The 22,821-nt window shown below is 45.0% G+C and overlaps 1 protein-coding gene across 3 annotated transcripts in view; it reads right to left on the bottom strand.

The window, feature by feature from the left end:
- AK9 (adenylate kinase 9) overlaps positions 1 to 22,821 on the bottom strand; it is an 89,284-nt gene that overhangs the window by 9,703 nt on the left and 56,760 nt on the right. For all 3 annotated transcript variants that reach the window (XM_073220798.1, XM_073220797.1, XM_073220796.1), the window contains 10 exons: positions 20,937 to 21,197; positions 19,897 to 20,021; positions 17,159 to 17,378; positions 13,470 to 13,535; positions 7,776 to 7,982; positions 7,247 to 7,465; positions 4,923 to 5,136; positions 2,740 to 2,941; positions 851 to 997; positions 524 to 744 (listed from right to left, as the gene is read on the bottom strand). In XM_073220798.1, coding sequence (XP_073076899.1) covers positions 524 to 744; positions 851 to 997; positions 2,740 to 2,941; positions 4,923 to 5,136; positions 7,247 to 7,465; positions 7,776 to 7,982; positions 13,470 to 13,535; positions 17,159 to 17,378; positions 19,897 to 20,021; positions 20,937 to 21,197 — 1,882 coding nt within the window. The remainder of the gene's footprint in view (positions 1 to 523; positions 745 to 850; positions 998 to 2,739; positions 2,942 to 4,922; positions 5,137 to 7,246; positions 7,466 to 7,775; positions 7,983 to 13,469; positions 13,536 to 17,158; positions 17,379 to 19,896; positions 20,022 to 20,936; positions 21,198 to 22,821) is intronic.

The raw sequence follows: 22,821 nt of genomic DNA, 5'->3' as shown, positions 1-22,821 counted from the left end.
TAATTTTTTTAGAGACTCAACATTTATATAATACCACAGTGAGTGTGAACAGTAAAAATAACTATTTTTACTTTTTATACACATTTATATCTATATAGAATCTAGAAATAATTTTACACACATATATATAACTATATATAATCTAAAAATAATTTTATACATATGTAACTATACAGAATCTAAAAATAATTCTAGATTCCTAAACAAAGTTTCACTAAGTGTCACTCCAGGGCCTTGTGTCACTGGCGTTGAGGCCAGCTTCTCACACGGGAATAGACGCCTCTAGTGACGGACCACGTATTATTTTTATGTGCTGGGTTCACAGGGCATTTACTGAATGGTAGGTTGAGTAGCAGCAATTATTTATTAGAGCAGATATGCATGCCCACAATAACTGGGTAGTACTATATATTCAAAATACTGATAAAGATTGTGGGAACAAATGTCCAAACTGAATGAATTATGGTAACATGAACTTCAAATTAATATATTATTCTATTTTAACAGTTAAATATTTTCTTACCTGCTTTTATTCTTTCCAGGTATATCTGCATATATTTATTCACCACTTGAACATTCTTAATGACTTCATTCCACACCCACCATTTGCTGTGAAATCCATCAATCACATACCAGTTCTGGTGCTGTTTTTGATAATACTGCCTAATCTCAACAATATTTTTGCGGTAGTTTGAGTTCTTGACAGCCATGATCTGTGAGCTATTGTGTAATGGATAAGGCAAACTGATAGAAAACAGAGAAGGAATGGAAAAAAGTGTTAAAAGCATACGTTTTTTTTCCTGGATGATTAAGTTCATTCCTTTATCATTGTCCTCATCGTATACATCACCTTTGCTCCTTTTTCTTTTCCAGGAGCAATCTTCTGAAGATCTCCTTCGAAGGCACATCCAACTCAAAGATGAGCACGGGGATGACCGACCTGGCTGCCAGGAGGCTCCTCTGGTGTGGAGTCACGGGGTGCCCGTCGAGGACAGCACTGGCAGGGAGAAGAGGGAGAGCACGGCAGGCTCGTGTGCGCTCACGCCTCCTGTGCTCTCCCAGAACAGCCTCTCGTCACGGAGAGCCCCGTGCTCTTCCTTAGGCGACCCCATTCGTCTTTGCGCTTTGCCCTGTTCGCTTCAAGAGCCAGGAGGAGGGCGGCAGACGCGGGCTCAGCTCCGAACGCACACACTGGGCATCGCACAGCTGGGTCTTGGCCGCTCAAGAGGTGACACACGTGCTGACCGTGAACATTTTGTTCTTCAGTTGGTGCTGTTACTCAAGGCGGCAAGAACATAGGTTTCGGAGGCAGACACACTGGGACTTGGAACTCTGTGAGCCTCAGTTTTCAGTAAAATAGGGGAATAATATTTAACCCTTGGAGCTGTCTTAAAGATCGTTGATCAGACAGGTAAAGCACCTAGAACGGGTCCTCAGGATGACCAGCGTCCGAGTGAGAGACTGAACAAGCATGGGAGCGTGGAGGCCTGCTGCTGCGGCCCAGTGGGAGCCGGGGAGGGACAGAGGCCGCCAGCGCCCGTCACGCCTCTGGGCAGCAGTGATGGAGAATCTAGGTTGGGGCAGCGGGCCGAGGTAAAGAGAGCCTTACTGCCAGCTGGGGGGAACAAAGGCCGCTCGCAGGTTCTCGCTTCCAGAATAAAGGTTTCTCTGGCAGCAGGAGGCTCACTGGGTGGGGAGCAGACTGCCTGCGGGCTGATGGCTCAGGAAGGGCCCCCTCCGTGCTCTTCCGCCCGTGCCCCAGGCCCTGGCTCTGGCTCTGCAGCAGAGAGGGACCGTGAGCCCAACGTGCCAGGAGCGCCCAGCGGGGAACGCACAGGGCACCACTGCCGCCGTGTTCAGTGGGCAGCAGCTCCAGCCCTCGACAGGTGCTCAGGATGGGGGGAGTTCAGGGTGAGTGGGCAGCCACTGTCCCAGCGTGAAGGTGAAATAAAACCTCCGTGCCCCAGTCAAGGTGGCCCTCACTAAGATCCCGTGTGTGAAAGCTGAGTGCCAGGGGGGAGGTCACTCAGCCCCACAAGCCCCGAGCCCTTCTCTGGGGGAAATCTGACCCCTCAGAACCTGCTTCGCCATGACTGCAGTCGGGAGATCTGTACAAGGGCTTCTTGAAGGGCCCGAGGCAGGCAAGGGGAACAAGGCACCCAATGCAAAACACCGGATGTCAGTCAGGGGGCGCCATGGCCCTGACCTGGCCTCAAGAGCGGGCCTCAGGGCTCCCTGGCTTTTGCTCCTGGGTGGGGCCGGGGTTGCAGGGCTTGGGCAGACAGTGACCTGAAGAGGGAGCTCAGGCCTGGGCCCTCCTGCCCACTGGGCATGGCGGGGGGCACTGCTACCTGTGCGGAGGGCTGGGCCTGTGAGGACCACCTTCACTGGACCAGCCTCCTCGGGTGGCAGGGGAGGGCCACCTCTCCATCTCCCGTGGGGCAGTGAGAAGGGCTGGGCTGGGGGGTTCACACCGGCCCTTTGGTGGGCAGCGGGGGCCTGGAGACTTCTGGGCACTTTGGGAGATGCTGCTGGGAGTGAAGCTGCCTGCAGGCTGTTCTGGCACCTGAGTGTTCAGGCCACACAGAAAATGAAAATACGTAACCAAATAGGTGGCCCAAAGTTTGAGAAGCAGATCACACCGTTTACAAGGGCTTTAAACCCTGTCCGGGGCAAGTGTCTGACACTCCAATGAGTCATTTCTTCAAAGATCTTGCTCCGCCCGCGGTGCCCGCTTACCCTGCGGTGTCACATGGACTTCCCATTAGAGATATTTCCAAGGCTTGAATGGCCAGCTCGTCGGGCACTGCCACTCCTTTATGAAGGTGCCAGTTCAACATGAGTGCCAGCTCTGTGTCTGGTTGGTTGTCTAATACATAACGTAAAGCTTCTCCTACTGACAAGCGCTTTAAGCCATATTCACTCGAAATCTTCTGGGCAACTGAAAAACATTAAAATCCAAACATTCTATTTCACAAATTCATCAGTTAGTTAGATTTAGTTTCAGATTCTGGTTACTTGACACCAACAGCAAATAGTCTTCATATGCTTCAAAGAAATTTTGAAAATTAAAATTATTTCAGGAAATGTTACATTTTACTGAATTAATACTGTCAATGGTGAATCATTATTAGCGCTTTAAATATGTGGCTGATGGATCTGGTTAATAAGCCAACTCTGTGCGTTTTCATAATCAAACTGAGTGTTTTTCTTTTTGCCTGAGGTAGCAAAATTTCTGAGGGCTTTACAAGGCATCTTATACCTACTATTAATGTTTGGTATCAGGTCCCAAATGACAGCTTACTGCCCCAGTGTAAGGACAGCACCACTTCCCTGTCTGTCCACTTACGGATCCATGGTGCGACCCGACACACTGTAGGTCTCAGATAATCTTCTAGGGGATAGTTTTTTAAAAATTACAATGGCATTCCTGACATTTTCATATTCGTTTACAATTTATGAGGCAATTTTTCTTCTGTGACCTTATTTGATATTATCAACCATTCCATCAGATGAGTAGAACAGATAATGAAATTCCAGTTTTATAGATGAGAACTGAAGCCCCATGGAACGGTCCTTCCATGGTGCATGCATGTCGCCGCCGGCTGGCAGAGGCCTCGCCTGGGCCTCCGCTCCTACACGAGCCTGCAGGCAGGCGCTCCCAGCGACAGCTGGCCTGGGTGTGCTGCGTGCCCTGCGCCCCGCCTCAGCCCCGACTGGAGGGGGCAGTGAGTATGGGGCCCGGGCAGCTCCTCCGCCTGACGGGAGTGCACGTCGACCGCCACCGCTTGAGGCTGGATTAAGAGCTCTTAATGCAGCTTCACCACAAATGTTGGAATCAGACCTATTTGTTTAAAGTTTTAAAAATTATAAGCATTTACAGTTTAACATCTTGTTAAAAATTCACCTCTATTTCAACAGTGAAATGAGAACTCGGTTGTGGAACCTTATTTTGAGTGTCGGTGTTCTGCCTTCTTCGGGAAATGCCATCATCTCTGTGAGCGTTTGGAACATGGTTCAAAGACTCTCAGCACATACTGAGAAGCTTAGACGGGCAAAACACACTTCTCGCCTGAAGAACTGGAGCACAGAACTCCCTTTTATCATTCCTGGTGACAAATCAATCTGTGACCTTATCTCTTCCCTTCATTCTCTACTCAGCCAGTCACTCAGTCCTACTGTTTCCCTTCGAAATGTCTCCTGCATCTGTCCTTCCCATTCTGTCCTCACTGAACCAGCCACTGTCCATGGCGTGATCATGTCACCTTGAAATACTACAACCTGCTGTTGGACCATTTGTCTTAAAAAAACACACACGCACGGTCCAAAGTTACATAAAATTTAAACATTACAGGAATCCACTGTACCAAAGACCTTTTTCAGAAATGACTAAGATAATGGATTTTCACTTTTAAACTATTAATATGGTAGATTATATTTACAAAATCTTTTAGTATAATTTTATATTAATATAATCTTTATATACTGTTACTCAATTATATTTATTAGTAATGTTAGTTGGTGATTTCTTGTATTAGCTTTGTTAGGCTTTGATATCAGGGTTATGCTAATTTAAAAATGAATTTGTATTCTTTATATATTTTTGATTATGTGGACTACTTAGTCCATATAAATATTTGATCATATTTGTTCAGGAGTATATTCCTTATAAAAAAGAAACTTAGTACAGGAATTATCTCTTGAGCTTTCAATTCTTTGAGAGTTTGACCTAGTTTTCCTCTAAAACCATTTGATCCAGGCTGTCCTGGAATGACTTCCCTTCAGTGGTAACCGGCCTATTTAGGTTTCCTGTTTCTTACCCTTTCTGAGTCAATTTTGATAGCAGGCTTCCTGGAGAAGTGACAGTAGTTTTCAGGTGATTCTTTCACACTTAAAGCCAACAAAGACACACACACCCTTACCTGTAGTTTTCCCAGATTTTGGAGGGCCCACGATTGCTATCCTAATGGGCACAGCAGGCTTAGGTTTGGGCTGGCGGATGTATTTGATGGGGTTCCTCATGAATTTTTCTCTAGTCTCCTTACTAGACAGGAAGTAAATATAGTGCCGATGAATCACAGGGTAGGATGGATTTTCTGCATTTTCCATCGGCTTGAGTGTCTCCCCTTCACTTAGCTGCAATATGCAAACAGCTGAATTTGTAAGTTAGCTTTCATTCACACAGCACTTCCCCCAAATGCCCTTGGAGAAATTTATCAAATAAGAAAGTCTTTCTTACAGAATGAGAAAATGAATTATAATCAAATAAAATACTTTAAAAACTGCATAATAAGAACAAATTATTTTATAACCACATGCAAGTAATGTCTTAACTGGATTCCAGTTTTTAAAAATTACAATTTCTGATTTCCTTTATAATGTCTTTAGTGTGTGTTTCTGCCAAGGAGCGTAAAGCATGTATTCATGGGCCAAGGTGGAACACCCCATTCCTGAGGTGGTGTCAAGGATGGAAATGTGTATCCCCAAATTCATAGGTTGGATCTCAACTCCCAAAGTGACTACTGGAGAAAGGGCTTTAAGGAGGTAGCTAAGATTAAATGAGGGCATAAGATGTGGCCCTAATCCGACAGGACTGTGTCCTTGTAATGAGAGGAAGACACAGAAGTGCGTGAGCGCAGAGAAACGGCCGTGCGAGCACGCCTGGAGAAGGCGGCCCTCTGTAAGCAGAAACCACCGCTGCGGGCACCTGGGACCGCCAGCCTGCACTTCACAGTCCCACGGCTGTGAGAGGATAAAGGTGTGTCATTGAAGCCCCCCAGTGGGTGTGGTATTCTGTATGGCAGCCTGGGCAGCCTCACGCAAGTGGGGTCCTGAGTTGCTTTCTGGGGTACACTGGTAGGACGAATACCCCTGGCTTGTCTTCCATATTTTTATGCAGATAAAATTCCACTCATGTAAACAGCAAGAGCAGCCCCAAAAGGGAAAAATACACCTAAAAGGCAACCTGAGGTGCAGGCATGGGGCGGGGTGGGGGTGGGCGTGGGCCCGCCTTTGCACCAGTGAGGATGAGCTGCGGATCCACGGAGGCGGGTCCCGTCTCCTCCCCTCAGCCCCGCCCGGCCGAGCACCGACAGAGGAGGCGCAGGCAGCACGGGGACGGGCTCCCCCCCGGGCTATTCCAAGATAGCTGTCACAGGCCAGCGGCATTGTGCATCACCATCCTTGGGCTGGAGTGCAGTGCACGGCTGGGAGCAAATAAATGGCAGGGTGAGGTGAGGCTCAGGGGTGGGGTGGGAATGTCTGCTCTATCTCTTACACTTGGTAATAAAAGAAAAGCTGAAAGCTTAATGACTCCATTTCAAATTCCCAGATTACATGTGACTCTTTCCAGTAGTTTCTGCTATTGCCCAAATTATTTAGTATGCATCCCTTCTCCCCTGAGGTCAGAATACCCAAGATGTAGTCAAATCAGAAATACCAAATTGTCACGCCAGAGATATGCCCAAAAGCCCTGCAAAATGACTATTTAGATGCCTAAACCCTTCCTATGACCAAGCGCACATTTTTCCACAGGGCATTTTTGTACATTTTGTACAGTGTGGACACGAGTTGTTTCTTTCTCCCTGAGCCGGATTCTGACTCGGCCTGCTTCTTACCTCTTGCCCATCTCCGAGGGAAGGTCAGGGCATGGCTAGAGAGCTCTCACAGCGCTTCTCTATTTCAGCCTGATATTTGCAAGGCCTCTCTTGATGCCCTCACATCTAAGATTAAGAAGCGCCACGAAGCAGGACGGGGACTGTGTCAGTATCAGCCAGGAAGGAGGTTTCAGGTAACCCGTGTGTGACTCCACTCTAGGTCCTGTGCTCCAAAATGCTTTCTATCAGTGACCAGCAGTCGTCACATGCTAATACAAGCAGGAGCTTCTATCACCTGACCGCTGACTAGAAGCCAAGCACTGCTGCAGGCCCCTGCAGTGATTAACCCATTTGATCAGGGCAGAGACATGGCAAAGTAAGGACTGTCCCTACGCTCCCATGCACAGGGGATGGCTCAGAGAGGGCAAGAGAGGTGCCCAAGGTCACTCAGCTGGCAAGCATAACAGATGAAGGCAGACCCTCCAGTCGCTTCTCCCACTTCAGGAAGACAAAACTGCCACATGTTTCTAATAGCTACTTAAGACTACTGTACAATACTCACAATTTTTGAAGTCGTTCAGTGTCATTTTAGGCATACTTAAAAAGATAAAAGAAAGAACGTGCCTTTCGGATGCATTTGCTGGCATTACCTTCACAGGGTCCCAGTAGCCAAACGCACTTATGAACTTGTAGGTGAAGCTGAGCATTTCCTGGGCCAGGTGTGGGGTTACTGGGTAACATTTCTCAAAGATGCCCGCGCGATTCTCCACCAGAGGTTTCAGTCTCGTAGTCAACATACGCTGTACAATGTGGATCTTCCGAGCTCCGTTAATGAGAATTACTGGGATCAAAAACTTGTCAAATTCCTCCTGATGAAAATAATCATAAAACCACGTATTTGTAGTGGGAAGATGCCTGGTAGTGTCGGGTGACCGACTACTTCAGCCTGGAGGACAGTACTTTTCAGCTTCAAGTGGCTGCGCCTTGGCAGCTAAACCCCTCACGTGGCTTCCATGTGGCCCTTGAGTTATTTGTTTTCATACTTGTAAATGGTGCTGACTACAGAGAATTTAGCTCTAGAATACACATTTCCTTTGAAATGTTCAACAGAAACCAAGGCATAAAGCAAATTGCTTTTGTTTCATTCTCATTTAAATTACGAAAAACGAAAGCACTTACCTGTACTGCTTGTAAGGCCCTCGCATCTGCTTCGAATCTCTGCCCCAGCTCCCCTGCCAGGCGCCGCAGGGCGCGGGCCTCCTGCTCCTCCTCCCCCTCACTGGCCTCGTCCTCGCCCCTGGGAAACTCGTCTGCGAGCATGTCCTCGATACCATCTTCCTCTGCTTCGGGCTCTTCCTCGCCGATGTCTTCATCTTCTTTCCCCGTCTAAGGAAGAAAACATTCCGCTTTACTACACCTACAAAATACGTAGCGAATGACTGCCAGCTAACCACCTGGAACACTGTGATAACCGGGTGCTGGCTGGGGTGGCGACATCATCGCATAGAGAAACGTCTTACATATCTGGCATCCAGAAATCTAAAACCTTTAAGACTGACATCATAGCGATCACGTAAATAAATATAGACAAGATATTAACTATTCTTTACACCTATGGTTGTCACATTGTTACATGTTCTTAATGGCCTCCACGGACAATACTTAACGCAACTCTGACTATAAATTGAGCACTAGCTGTGTTAGCTTGGACAAGATCCGTGAAACAGGTAAAACAGGAACCATACACGCACCCCACAGGGTTGCTGGGGGCATTAACTAGTTAACACGTGCAGTGCCCTTACTGCACACGGTAAGCATGCAAACGAGAGCCAGCACGGCCATTACTCTGCCATCGGGCCCTTCTTGTCCCTCGGAATAGGCGCTGTACTAGGAGCGCGCGGCCTGAGCCCCTCAGGAGGTACAGCCCCTCTAGGACACCAGAGGAGCGCACGGCTGGGAACTAAAGACCCTGCCAGGGCACCGGTACCTAGTCAGGCGCAGGCTTTATACCCACCCCTGCTGCCCGCCCTCTGCTCCCGCAGGATTCCGTCGCGGTTGGAGCCCTGCCTCCCATCAGCGGCCGGGGTGCCCGGCCTCGCTCTCCCCCATGGGGGCTCTCACCCTAACCAGAGCTCCAAGCCCTCTCTCTATCTCTTCCTGCAAACTTCTGATTAACTCACCATTTCCTAATCTTTCTGATTAGACCCTGGCTCCTTTAAAAAGTGCCCGGGGCTGGGGTTCGGACGTGCAGGACCTGCTCGGGGGAGGATGAGGGGACAGGGGCCGTTCCCACTCAGGGCCCAGGCTCTGGTATCTCCAAAAGGAGCTTGCCTGGGGGGCAGTGTTTCTCAGTTCTGGCTCTTTTTTATTTGACTTTTGAAATCATTGGATTCTCTTACTACTTTTTCATTTTCTTACATTTTGACATTAACCAAAAAAATCCTGAGATGGGATTTTCTAAGGATCGTTGGAAGCAGGTGGGATGAGCCCTCCGCACCAGCGAGGGGCCCCTGAGCGCCAGACCAACTCCACGGACTCTGGCTCTGCGTGCAGCTCCTCCAGCTTGCTGGTTAATTAAAAAATAAATAAACTACATATGTTTAAAAAGGAATTCATTTTTTTGCTATAAAGATAAAGTTATACAGCATTACACAGGGTATAAAGTCCCCTTCACACTCCCATCTCTGTTGCCACTCTCCTACCTGGAAATGATTTTGGTTAAGTTTGGGTTAGGACCCTTTCAGATGCTTACAGACAGACAGACACACACAGTTACATTTTATTTTGAACATACATCATTCTATACTCTATGATTTGCTTTTTAAAAATAAAATCTAGCAATATATTTAAATTTCTTTCTGTGACAGAACACACATCTCACTATTTTTATTTTGCCATTCTTGCATTTGACAATTTGTTGTTCTTCTACAGATACTAGCTCAGGAAGTAACAGAGGAGGCGGTATGAGGTCACCACTTTTGACCCTGGTGATATTTCTTTTCTCTTTTCTGTTAGTGATGATGAGAAATCTAGCTGACTTAAATTTCTCTTTTCTTTTTCTGTCTATTCTCCATTTTTAGTTGTTTTTAAATCTTAATTCTACAGTTGAGTGTCTATAACTTTAAATACTAGACAACTCTCTATTTATTATTTTTAGATGTGTGTTTGATTTCCTACAACTCAAGAGGATGTCCTTATTATTCCTTTCACATTTCCCTCTTTTCAGTTACCAAATTTTTGTCTCTAATGTTATTACATTTCCATTACTGTCTGGTAACCAGTTAAGTATTTAGTGATTCAGGTAGAAATTGACCCTAAAAGTTGAAAGCAAACAGCCTTTGATCCTGAAAATGGAAACCCAATAAAGAACACCTGCTATATTTTAATTACAGACCCTTATTCACTACAGCCACAGATACTGGCGGAGGGCGTGAGACCCCGTATCAAGAAACACATGCCATTCTAAGGAGAATGTTTCAAGTATCAAGGTCAAATATTATTTTTCCTTATTCCAAATCATGAGTTTTAACTTGCCCTTTGTTTGGGTAATACTGTTCTTGTTCTTCTCTTATCCCCATATTTCTGGGCTTTGTTTGGCAGACTGAGGAAGCATTATTTACCACATTAATTGGTTACTTTTTTCAGAAAGTACATACAAAAGGCTAGTTTTCAAAGATCTTAATTACCTGAAAATGTTTCTACTTAATCCTCACACATTATAAATAGTTTGGCTAGGTGCAGAATTCTAAGTCGAAAATCATTTTCACTCAGAATTTTGAAGGCATTGTCTTTGTCTTCTGTCAGTCAGGATTGGTGAGCAGTCTGATGCAGAGCTTAGCCACATTTTATTCATTTTAGAAAGTTAAGGTCTTCTCAATAACAAGCCCAAATTTCACGAGGAGGTGTCTAATGCATCTTTTTATTTATTCTGCTTGGCATTCATTGAGCCCTTTCAGGTCAATGATCCTCTTCTCTCTGGGAACTTTTCTTTTGATAGTTCTTAAATTATTTCCTCCTATATTTTCCCTCTTTTCACTTTTTTGAAATGCATGTTGATGTCTGAAATGCACGGTGGGTGCTGACCCCCTGTATTGGCCCCACATATGTCTAGTTTTTTCTTTCATATTTTCTCTCTCTTGTTCTTGTTCCATATTTGTGAAAATTCTTTGCTCTTTCCTTCTATTATTTCTATTCAACTTCAATCAATTTAAGTTTAGGTAACATGAACCTTTTTTGCTGATTTTTCATAGCATCCTGTTTTTGTTTCATAGATACAAGTTTTTGAATTATCTGAGGGAAACTGGAATTTTTTACATGTTTAATATTGTTTCCTGGATTGTTTATGCATCTGAGGGTCAATTGTTCTGTTTGTTCACCTTTTTCTTTGTGTTGATAACTGTCCTCAGGTGTGTGGTAATCCCTCTTGACCAACCTCATTATTAGGAATGAAGAACTAAGCCGATTAACTCAGAGCAACTGCCAGCTCTGGTGTGTGAGCAGAGCAGGCTGTAACCTGCTTCCATTTAAGAGAGAGGAAGAGATGAGACAGGCAGGTTGGGTTTGCTAATATTCAGTGGCACCTAGCACCTTCTGGATAGATTATTTAATTACTTCATTAACCTTTTTCTTCATGGGGGCAAATGTCACTGCTACAGTGAGGAGCTGATGGGGGCAGCTTTAAATAATTTTTTGGAAGGGAACCCTCTCAAACTTTCTAGATAATCAACTTATATGCAAATAGTATTCTTTCTTTTCAACATGCATGTAATTAATTTTATTATATTGCTTTGTCTTGGTCCTTCAGTACCAAATGTTGTATTTTTTAAAGGTTAATGTCCCAAAATCTTCACAGTAGACCATCTGAGAGACAAATAGATTAGTTCTCCCTAGGGAAAAATGGTTTCATTTTTCTATAAATGGCAATTTTCTCTTTTGGAGCAGTGCTTTTTTTCCTAACATATTATTTCTTTTATTGCTTATGTCAGGAGATACGTATTCTAAAATGCATGGTTTCAGAGATCTGCCTCCAACATGAAGGAACAGATTCATTTAGCCTCTGGCTGGCGCGCGCACACACACACACACACACACACCCGGCCCTCATTCAAGGAGATCAGGAAAATTTTGTAGGAGCAGCTGGTTTAGAGTGAGTTCCCCGATTCTGTGCATTTGCTCAGAGAGCAGCCCCCACTGGAGTGGTGGTCGTGCAGGACACTAAAACTCTGATAGAAGCTTGCAGCCTTCGCAGCTGAAGCAGCTGGGGAAGGAGGCACAACCAGGGCCCTGGAGAGTGAGGGCAGAGCCCGGAGTTGAGGGAGGCAGAGAAGCGGGCACCAGATTCCGTGCGTGAAGATTGTGCAAGCCCCCGGCTAATCTCTGAGCCACGCACATACAGCACCTCGCTCACAGCACAAACTGAGCTGACACCCACTGCAGGCAGGGCAGTTTGCAGGTGCAAAAACAAAGTCATCAGCCCTCTTTGGACATTTGTAGCAGAAGCCAGATTTTCTAAAACACAACATTCACATTTTCATGACAGAATCCAAAATTACTCAAAACATGAAAGTTCATGAGGTGTGTGACCCCTTCTTGAGAGGAAAGCTAATCATCAAACACCCAGTCTGGATGTTGGAGTCACTAAACAAGAACTTTAAAGCAGTTATTACAGTCAATGAGGACAAGGGGAATACCCTCATAATAAATGAAAAGGTAAGAAATCTCAGGAGGGAAATAAAAAATATAAAAACAAACCAACTAGAAATTTTAGAACCAAAAAGTACAATATTTGAAATTTAAAAAAGCTGGATGGGTTTAACAATAGAATGGAGAGGACAGAGGGAAGAATAAGTGAATTCGATGATGGATCAATAGAAATTGTCCAACTTGAAGAACAAAGAACAAAGACTGATATAACTAACAGTTTTAAAAAATTAAAATTAACAGGGCTATATGGAACAATATGAAAGATCTAATCTACGTGCAATTGATTTTCAGAAAGGGAAGACAGAGAGCAAATGGGTTGGAAAAAATATTTGAAGATATATTGTTCAAAGTTTTCTCAAATGTAGTGAAAGACATAAATTTATAGATTAAAGAAGATTAGTGAACCCCAAACTAGATAAATATGAAGGAAATGACATGTGGGTGTGTCATGATTAAACTGCTGAAAAGCAAAGATAACGGTGAATTTCTTGAGAGCAGCTAGAGAAAAACAACACAGATTAACAACTCAGGAGACCCCCGGGGGCCAGGCTGCCTTCTGGGGCCGAGTTTCGACACTACTCCAGACCACCTGGCTTTCAGTGCCTTGTGCACCCATGTGCGCGTCTGCCTTCTGCTCTGGCCTGGGGTGCCCCGTGCACACAGGCCTTTGGGTCTCTGCACTCTGCCTCCCCCGGAGAAGGCCGCAGGGGTGGTTGTGGCCTGGCAGTTGGACCTGGGCAGCGCAGTGCTGCGAGGGTCCCCAGGCTCTGCCCGTTCCGTTCTTTACCTCGAAATAATGTACGTTTTAGTTCCCGCCCGACGGCACAGGCTGTCTAGACCTGAGCCCCAAGCGCCCAGCGCGTCTCCTGCCGCGTGAGCTGGAAGCGCCAAAGGTGGAAACGAAAATCCCAAGGAAGCAGAGTGCGGTGTTACATGGTGAATTTGTGGCTTTCTTTAAAAATGTTCACTTTTCTGATGACAAAAATAATAAAAAGTCCCTGTAAACAGCTACGGAGTAACCAAAAGTATAAAGAAAATAAAAATGATACGTAATCTCACTATTCGCACATAAGCACTGTTTCTTGCCGGATGTTCTTCAGTGCATGTTATTATTTTGCACTGCAGAAATAAGGCTGCCCTGCTTAAAAAAGGGCGATTTTATTTACTTACCTCTGCTCTTTGGTTTTTCTCACGCTCTGCTATAAGTTCAGCCCTTCTTTTAGAAATCATATCATCCTGTTAAAGAAAGAAACATTGAAATCCTTAACAGATAATGATAAAATTACTTGTTACGTATCAATAGATGTGGTTTCCCAAAGCGGGAATAACAACTGGTGGGAAGGATGGTGAAGTGTCCAGAGAAGCGTGTGATGGTGGCGATCATGTCACCGCGTCCTCGCACCGCGGGGCCTCTTCGTCAGCTGTTTCCCTCCAGAGTGAGGGACGGTGCTCAGGGTCAGTCACCCTTCCCCCGAGCTTTAGAACTAAACTTATTACTTATTAGTTCATTTTTGGTGGAGAGGTGTATTTTGTACATGGAAAATAGGGAAATACTTGGAGGCACCTTGTAGAAGACATTTGATGATCTTTCACCATACTATGAAGTCACACCAGCCTATCCCAGCAAGGCAGGCGGCGTCAAGCCCTCCACAGGGGAGCCGACCCGTCGGAGGGCTCGACTCACGCGGCGTCACACGGCCAGGGGGCGTGCAGTTCGCGAACCTCCGCGGCTCTTGGGGGGCCGAGCACTCGGCCGGCCCCAGTGCCATGCGGGACAGGGGTGCCCTGGGACACGCAGCCTCCGTGTGCTGGAGCGAAGGGCGGCTGGCAGGACGCTGGAAGGGATTTCTCTGGCTAACCCCGAGAGGAAAAGAATCTGGCGACTGTGTCTGAACCGTGAAAGAGGAACTTCAGTTTTAACGCTTCATCTGTAATTTAATGAGAATGAGTTGTGAGCACGCATTAAATAATTTATGCCGTACTCTTTCAAAATTGGGATCAACTGATTAGCTCTCGAAGCACAGAGCTTCCACCTGCCCGATCCCTGCCAAGCGGCTGCTCAGTCTGTGCTTATCTACTGATGAGTAGCTCACGGCCTTCGATCTTGGTTCTTTGGAATCTCATTAATAATGAGATACGTCTCCCTGAACCTTCCTCCCATGGGCATACCATTTATTTATTTATCTATCTAGCGTTCTAAACTGGTAAGACATTTAGAGTCTGTGCTGTGATGATTTGATGTATGTACGCATTGTGAAAAGACCCCTCCCATTTAGCTAATTAACACGTCCATCACATAAGTATCCTGTTTTTGTGTGAGAACATTTAGGTTCCACCCTCAGCAAATTTTGATTATACAACACAGTGTAGCAACTACAGCTGCCCCATATTATGAATCAGACTCTCAGATTGTACTCATCTTACAGCTGAAACTTTGTACCCTTTTATCAACCTCTCCCCACTTCCCCTACCTGCCAGCCCTTGCCAGCCACTTTCTACTGTGATTCCATGAGCCTGACTTCCATGAAGATCCCACATACAGGTGATACCACACGGTATTTGGCTGGCTGGCTGGCTAATTTCACCTCGCCTAACGCCCTTGAGGTCCATCCATGGTTTTGCCACCGGCAGGGTTTCCTTCTTTCTTGTGGCTTTTTATTCACTCACCCACCAACAAGACACTTAGGTGATGCCCGTATCTTGGCAACTGTGAACAATGTGCAAAGAACACGGGGGTGCAGGTATCTCTTTGATACCCTGTTTCGGTTGCCTTTGGATAGATACCCAGAAGTGGGATTATGGGACCATATGGCAGGTCTGTTTTATACTTTTTGAGGAGCCTCCATACTGCTTTCCATAGTGGCTGCACCCATTTATATTCTTGCCGACAGTGCAAAGGGTTCACTTCTCTCCACAGCATACTCAGCACATTCGATGACAGCCATTCTAGCAGGTGTGCGCTGATGTCTCACGGGTTATCTGCATCTCCCTGATGGTGAGTGACGTGGAGCACCTCTTAATGTACCTATTGCCACTGGTATGTCTTCTTCGGGACGATGTCTACTCAGTTCATCTGCCCATATTTTAATTGAATTGTTTGCTTTCTTGCTGTTGAGTTGCATGAGTTCTTTATATATTTTGGATATAGACTCCTTCTCAGATACATGATTTCCAAGTATTTCCTCCCACTTGGTAGACAGTCTTTTCATTTCGTTGATGGTTTCCTTTGTTGTGCAGAAACTTTTTAGTTTGGTATCTTCCTGCTTACTGACTCTTGCTTTTGGTGTCAAATCCAAGAAAATCATTGCCAAGATAAATGTTGAGGAGCTTATGCCCTGTGTTTTCCTGTTTTATGGTTTCAGGTCTTATGTACAAGTCTTTAATCCAGTTTGAGTTGATTTTTGTGTCTAATATGAGAGAGGTAGGGGCCCAGTTTCATTCTTTTGCATGTAGCTGTCTGGTTTCCCCAACACCATTTATTGGAGAGACTGTCCTATCCCACTGTATACCTTGTTGTAAGTTAACTGCTGATATATGTGGGGATATACATATGTCATGTGTGGGATTATTTCTGGACTCTCACTCTGTTTCATTGATCTGTGTGTCTAGTCTGCTATTGAATTAGAAAAAATTCTCTACTGAACTTTTCAGCTCAGTTATTGTTCTTCAGCTCTGTGACGCCTGGTTGGTCCTTTCTTGTATTTTCTCTTTGTTGAAACCCTCCCTTTACTCATGCATTGTTCTCCTGACTTTGGTGAGCATCTTCATGACCATTATTTTGAATTCTTCATCAGGTGAATCACTTACCTCCCCTTTATAGTGAGATCTGGTTCTGGGGTTTTATCTTGTTCTTTTGTTCAGAACATCGGTCTGTTTCTTCATTTTCTTTGACTCTGTGTTGGTTTCTGCATATTCAGTAAGACAGCGTCCTCTCCCGTCTTGACAGAGGGGTCTTGCGTGGGAGAAGCACCTGAGGTCTTGGCTATCTCTGAAACCTCTGTGATTTACCCAAGCTGCCCTCTTGGTCCTCAGCGGCTCACAGTGGTTGAGGGCACGGGATGCGTAAGAAGGGTCGCAGCCAGCACAGGCTGACTGGACCTGGCCGTGATGTCGGCAACGCGGGTATTTCCTTGTTCGCCTGGTGTGAGGAGTCACTCAGCTAGTTCCTGGTCTTCTTCCAGAGGGAACTGCCTTGTGAAGAGCCGGTGTGTCCCTCGAGGAGGCGGGTTCATTGCCAGCTTGGGCCAGAACCCAGGGCACCCTACCTGGAGGTGCTGCATTTTGTCCATCCATCAGTTGATGGATATCGGACCGTTTGCACTTTTTGGCTACTATGAATAGTGCTGTTATGAACATTCATATGCAACTTTTCACATGGACCTGTTTTTGCCTCTGTTAGATGCTTATGAGTGGAATTGCTGGGTGCCCTATGACACTTTTGAACATTTTATGGAATACTCCCCCAATTGTAGTTTTAGGAAAGTTGTTCTGAGCTAATCTCTAGATGTTTCCCTATAGGCTGATACGGCTTTGATAGAGGATGTCGTCATTCCAGGAGCTAGTGAAAGCCACTGACTCTGCCTGTGGGTCCTCCCACCTCACTCCTGGGTCTGGTAGAGGGACACCCTGGGGTGGCCACTATCTTCAGTTTTATCTGCCTTGGAGAGAGAAGCATGAAAGTGTTGATGATCACACAGACTTTAAATAATTCTTAACTTTTTAATTATAAAGTTTTACTGTTGATGAAAAGTGTTTTCATATTGACTGTGGTATATAAATCAGGAAACTACATTGTTGCAAACACTGCTTTGTGAACTGAATAGGTGCTCAGCGAATCTACCTTTTTACTGGATACATACCCTGATTTTTGCCTTCATTTCCTTGATGAGCTTTTTCCTTTCTAATTTCTTCTTTTGTTTCAGTTTCCACTTTTCCATTTGTGAAGGAAGGAGGCGATCAGAAATATCTTGATCATCAACTTGTATAAAAACAGCAGCATCTGGGAAAAATCCATAGTCCCCTAGAAACTGAGCCTCTTCAGGGTGTCGTGGGAAACCATCCAATACAAAACCTGTGGAACTAGGTGGAAATTTTATAATTTACTTTAGTTGCTTAAATATTGTAAATATTCACTTAAAATGAAAAAAGTATTCATAAATCTCAACTTTAAGATGTGTAATGAATAAAGAGTTTACATGAAATCTTTTATTTCTTTTAATGTTTCTATTTCTGTAAACATGGTGTTTCTTCTCTCAAATATGTTGAATTAGATTAAAATTGTAAGATTTTATACTTATGTTTAAAGTATCGACAAGTTCTCTTTGATTATAAATAGTCTTAATATTTGATGAAAAATTAAGAGAAAATCAGGCCTCTGCTCGGGGGGTGGGGGTACCCAGGCTGCTGCCTGTGCCACCCTTTATGTGCAGGTGGGCCTGGCAGCCACCTTGGGTGGGGTCTGCCCCTCCATGGTTCTCCTCTTGATGACGCATCCCCCATGGGACGGTTCATACCCAACTCCCCAAGTCCCCTTGTGACCAATGACAATTATTAACATATATATCCTGACTATTATGGGTAAGGTGATCACACTCAAGTAGGATTATCAAAGTTGCCCAAGTAGGATAACATGTTAAGGAGCATAAAAGTAGCTAGAATGTTAATGTTTTCCTTAACAAGTCCTTATAAAACAACCAGGCTTTGTTTAACTTTGTTTAGTTCACAGACAGTCAATGCTGTCTCCTTCTGAGTAAGAGTTTATCCTGTTACCTATAATTTTAAGTATTTGTATTTAATACAAGTTTGTTTTAAATATTTATATTTAAATATGTTTCTTCTTAATATGAACAGTTGACAGTTTCAGCCCTTAACTGGCATTTAAAATGTGTCCTAGCCTACAAGGGGCACATTTCCTTAACTGGCCCTAAGGTATGTGTCCTTTTCTTTAGAGATGCCTTCAGCCTAGTCTCTTCTGTGAGGGACAGTCCCATTCCCGCGTCGCAGCTGTCACCCCTGTCACTCACTTCTAAGCCTGTGCTTCTGTACTAGCAACTCTTCTGAGTTTCAATTCAGAATTTTAAAAAGCTGCTTAGTCTCTCCATCAGAGCGCCCTTCAGGGACCGCGGACATTGTACCGTCAAAAACCCCGCTCGCCGCCACCCCTCCGGCTGCTCGTCCTCTGGCTCACTAGCACTGGGGGCCAGGCTTCGGAGACCACCCGGACTGTTCCCTCAATTCCTGCTTGCCTCTCAACGTGCTGGCCACGTCCCGGCATGCCCTCTTCTGCGCCCACATTTCCGTGGCTGCACCTTGCTCAGGCCTTATTATCTCTCTCCAGGACTAATGCAATAGCCTTTTTAAAATGTGCTGATTTTTTCCCTGATTATGAAAACTGCAAAAATTTAGAAAAATTGGAAAATAGAGAAAAAGTATGAAAAAAGGCAAAATTACCCATGATCTCATATCCCAGAGGTTATGCCATTTTGTTCTGTTTTTTCCCAGTTTGTTCATGTGCCCATCTCTTTACCATATTATAAATAGCTTTGTAGCTTCTTTTTGAACTTAACACTAAATAAAACATTTCTTTAGTTCTAACAAATTCTTCATTATCATGCTTAATGGTTGCATAATATTCAGCTATTTTATTTAGGCTTTTATAATATAGGTTTTAATTTTTCCATCCATACGCTTTTTTTTAATGTATGGTATAAGATCGGTAGCTAAATTAATGAAGAACAATCCATAACTATGTTGCTACCTGCCTAAAGGTTACCTGTGCAGGTAACCTGCCTAAGGTTACTACAATTTTTTATCTAATTTAGGAAATAGGAAATTAGAATTAAAATTAATGACTTATAATCTAATCTCCCTGACTCATTTAGGTCAACGACTGTGCACAAGGGAGGCCCCAGAGGAGTGTGGAACTGGCCAGTTATTTCGACTTTATATGACAGTTTCCTTATCTCCAAAATTAGATAAAGAAGTTTCTACCCCATAGGGTAGTTGTAAGGATGAAGTAAATTAATATGAATAAAACATGGTAGGGCAGAACCTGCACCGAGTAGGTCCCACATAAGCATTTGCCCCTTTACTTTCCACTGTGGGCACCAAGGCAGGAGGTTCTGGTTCGGAAATCAAGGTGACAGCTTAAACTGGTGATCTGCAGATTCTTAAATTCATCCTGTCTGGGGTCAGGTTTTTCCTGGCTTTTGCTGAGGGGATAACGCCCTGGACAGCTATTAAGTGGTGTTGATTGTAATTCTACAATCAAAGGCTACAAGGAAGGTTTACACATTAGAAGCGTACATGGGGTTAGGCCAGGGGCTCTCAACCACGACTACACATCAGAATCAGCGGGGTCCTTCAGAAGTGCCAATGTCTGCGTCCCAACCTCGCCCCCCTAAAGAGTTTGATTCAGCCGTGGGGGTGGGGCCCCTGACATCAGCACTTTTTAAAATCCCCCAGATGTTTCTAATGTGTACAATCACTAGTTTACATGACAGAAAAGGAGAAAATTCAAGTTGGATTACATTTTAAAGTTTTAAGAATAAATCAAATAGAAGTCAGTAAATGAATAATCCTATACAAATTAAGATACCGTATTGGCTCCTTAAACCACCACTCAGAAAGAATTGCCCCAAGGATTTCAGGAGGCAGTGGCTCATTTTCCATTAGACTCATTTTGATGGCATCTTCCTCTTCTGTAAGCTGTACTTCTTCAGGCTAAAAACAAAAAACCAGAGAACAAAAACTTTAAAACTCTATCAGTAAGTAACACTATATTCTACAGTTGATTAGGATGAGACCTGTTTTTCTCGGGTCATTTTTGTACTGTTGCCAGAAAACACTTTAAAATTTGAGCCCTTTTAAAAAAAGCATAACTAGTATGGCTTCAAGGTTAACCCACATCTCTCACAGCAGCGGAGTGGCTGAGGACCAGCGTGACTGGCGTTCAGCCGCGGCTTCAGGGTCTGTCTCATTGCCTTTTGCTAAAACCTTGTTCCCTCTGTCTCACATACCTGTGAGGCTGAACTGGTTTTTGTCATTTATCTTATCATTGTTTAATCTAGATCCTGATTAAAAATGGGCCAGCCAGGCAGTCATCTGGAATATACTCGGTAACTGGATTCATTTACGGGGAATCGTTTGAGAAGAAAAGCGTCTGCCTATATCAGAAATGGTTAAAAAGTGAGTTCAAATTAAGAGCTTTCTCTTTATAACCCCACACAGAAACTATGAGAGATGCATGAAAACTTTCTTATGAGCCGTCATGAGAAATTAGTATTTTGAGATCTCCACTGGTGCTGGGCTGATGTTTCTGACATTTGACAGAAGATGGAATACAATAGTGAAGAACCTTCTAGTCTAGGTCAGATTTAGCAAATCACATCGGCCCAAAGAAATGCTGTGCCTTGTCTTGCTGGGGAAAGCTGTCTGGTTTTACTGGGCTTGTGGAGAACTGAGCATTCCCATTGCAGATGAGCAGCAGCCTGCGTGGGGGCGGCTTTTAAATGACTTCGATGGGCTGCTTTTTCCCTCCTTCTTAGAAACTTTATGACTTTTATGCTGCTTATACTCTACTTCCCCAAAGTAATCAATTCGATAAGTACAGTGATCTCAGAGTATAAGTGTCACTACCGGTTTCCTGGCGTTTTCTCCCCCGAGGGTGACGTTGGCCCGGATCGCAAGCTCCTCGAGCTCCTGCCTGGACAGCTGCTCTTCCTCAGACTCTTCCTCAAATTCAGGCCCAATTTTCTTTTCAGTTTTGAGCATTAGTTTTTCTTGAAGAAATTCCTCAAACTGAATGTGGAAAATGCCCCATGTCTTTGCCAGCTGCCGTCCACAGACGGTTTTACCAGAGCCACGGGGGCCCAGGAGGCAGATTCTCAGCGGGGGAGCCTGCCACGGGGGGAGAAGGGGGAGAAGGAGGTGCTGGGAGATTTGCAGGGCACGAAGCTACTACCCACCCTTCTTAGACGGGGTCACCGCCCCACACCCCCAAGAACGTTTCGGCATTTCGACGTCATAGCAAGGCTCACCACGTTGGCAACGGGCCCCAGGGAACGTCAGCAAGCACTTGCCACCTGGCTGTCACGTGCCAACATGCATTAGATAAAATTAGTTTTGTTTCCTTAAAAAAATTTTTAATTTAAAAAGAATGAAAGATGCTTTCCTAACATGATTTAAAAGAAAACCTCTCTGCCAACTAAAAAGCCCATTAGTCCCAGGGCCCTGGGGGCTCCTTCACCGACTCCCGTAACCATCACTCAGAGCCGAGGGGACCTGCAGCCAGAGCACCTGCGGAGACCCAGTTGTTCACATCGCCTGCTGGGTGCTCGCTCACACAGGGGAACAATGGTGGGAGTCGGTGAAGCAGGAGCCAAGCCTTGTGTGAATGGGGGAAATGACTGTGAAGTGGGCAGGTGCCAGAGGAGGAGGGGGCATGGTGACACATGGAAAGAGTGGGCCTCAGAGGGTCGGCAGTCGTGGGCTGAGGGCACCAGAGGGGAGCAAGAGTACTGCCTCAGCACCTTCTGGGCTCATGAGGGAAGTGTTCAGAGATGCACCTAAAGGAAAAGCTGTATCGCAGAAATACGCAAGAAAGAGGGGTCAGGTAACTCTGGGAATAAGGGAATAAATTTTTTTAAAGCAATTTAAGAGGTTTAAGAAGACCACTAAAGATGAGGATATTTGAAAAAAACAACTATTAGAGAAAAGAAAGAGCTTTTAGAGATTAAAAATACGATTGCTGGAAAAGTTCAATGGTACTGTGGAATTACAGGATTCCCTAGCATGAAAAACAGCTGATTAAACATGCACTGTGTGTCTGCTGCAGTGAATAAAAAGGACACCCGGCAATTTTAAGAACACAAAAAGTGAGAAGAAGCTCTAAGAGTTTTCAGATATTAGAAAATAAAGCTTACCTACAAAGAAATTAAAATCAGCCTAGTGACCCTGGAAGCTACACACAATAAAGCGGGATCTTTAATATTCTGAAAGGGAATGATTTCCAACCTAGGATTCTATGCTCGTATAAATCATCAAACATGAGGACCAAATAACGGCGTTTTCAAAACAAGGGTTCGACAAGCGCACGAGAGCAAGAGGCAGACGCGCCGTGAATGTCTGCCCATTTTGCCCCCCGGCATTCATTCGCTCTCGCCGACCACATCTGGACCCCCGCTGGGAGCCCACCCTCCACTCAGATTCTGTGCTTCCCGGGTTCAAGAACTGGGCACGTGATAAGACTGAAGTCGATCGGTGCATGACTTGGGAAAGATCAACGATGCAAGATGGAAAGGCGCGTGGTGAAGACAGGACGTTACGGCATTACAGGCTGCGGGCTCACACGGCACCTCTGGGCCACACTGCAAAGCCCTCAGGGATGGACCGCTGTGCTGACCTCACTCACGCACGGGTCAAACCTCTGGTGGCCCAAGCTGTCTGGGGTCCGGAGGCTGTAAGGCGGCCCGGTGGGCGGGAAAGGTTCTGGCAGAGCCAGTGCGCTGGGCGCTTTGCAGGA

The sequence above is a fragment of the Manis javanica genome, chromosome 13 (assembly GCF_040802235.1).
Source record: "Manis javanica isolate MJ-LG chromosome 13, MJ_LKY, whole genome shotgun sequence".
Classification (NCBI taxonomy): Eukaryota; Metazoa; Chordata; class Mammalia; order Pholidota; family Manidae; genus Manis; species Manis javanica.
This window is presented reverse-complemented; position numbering and strand designations above follow the sequence as displayed.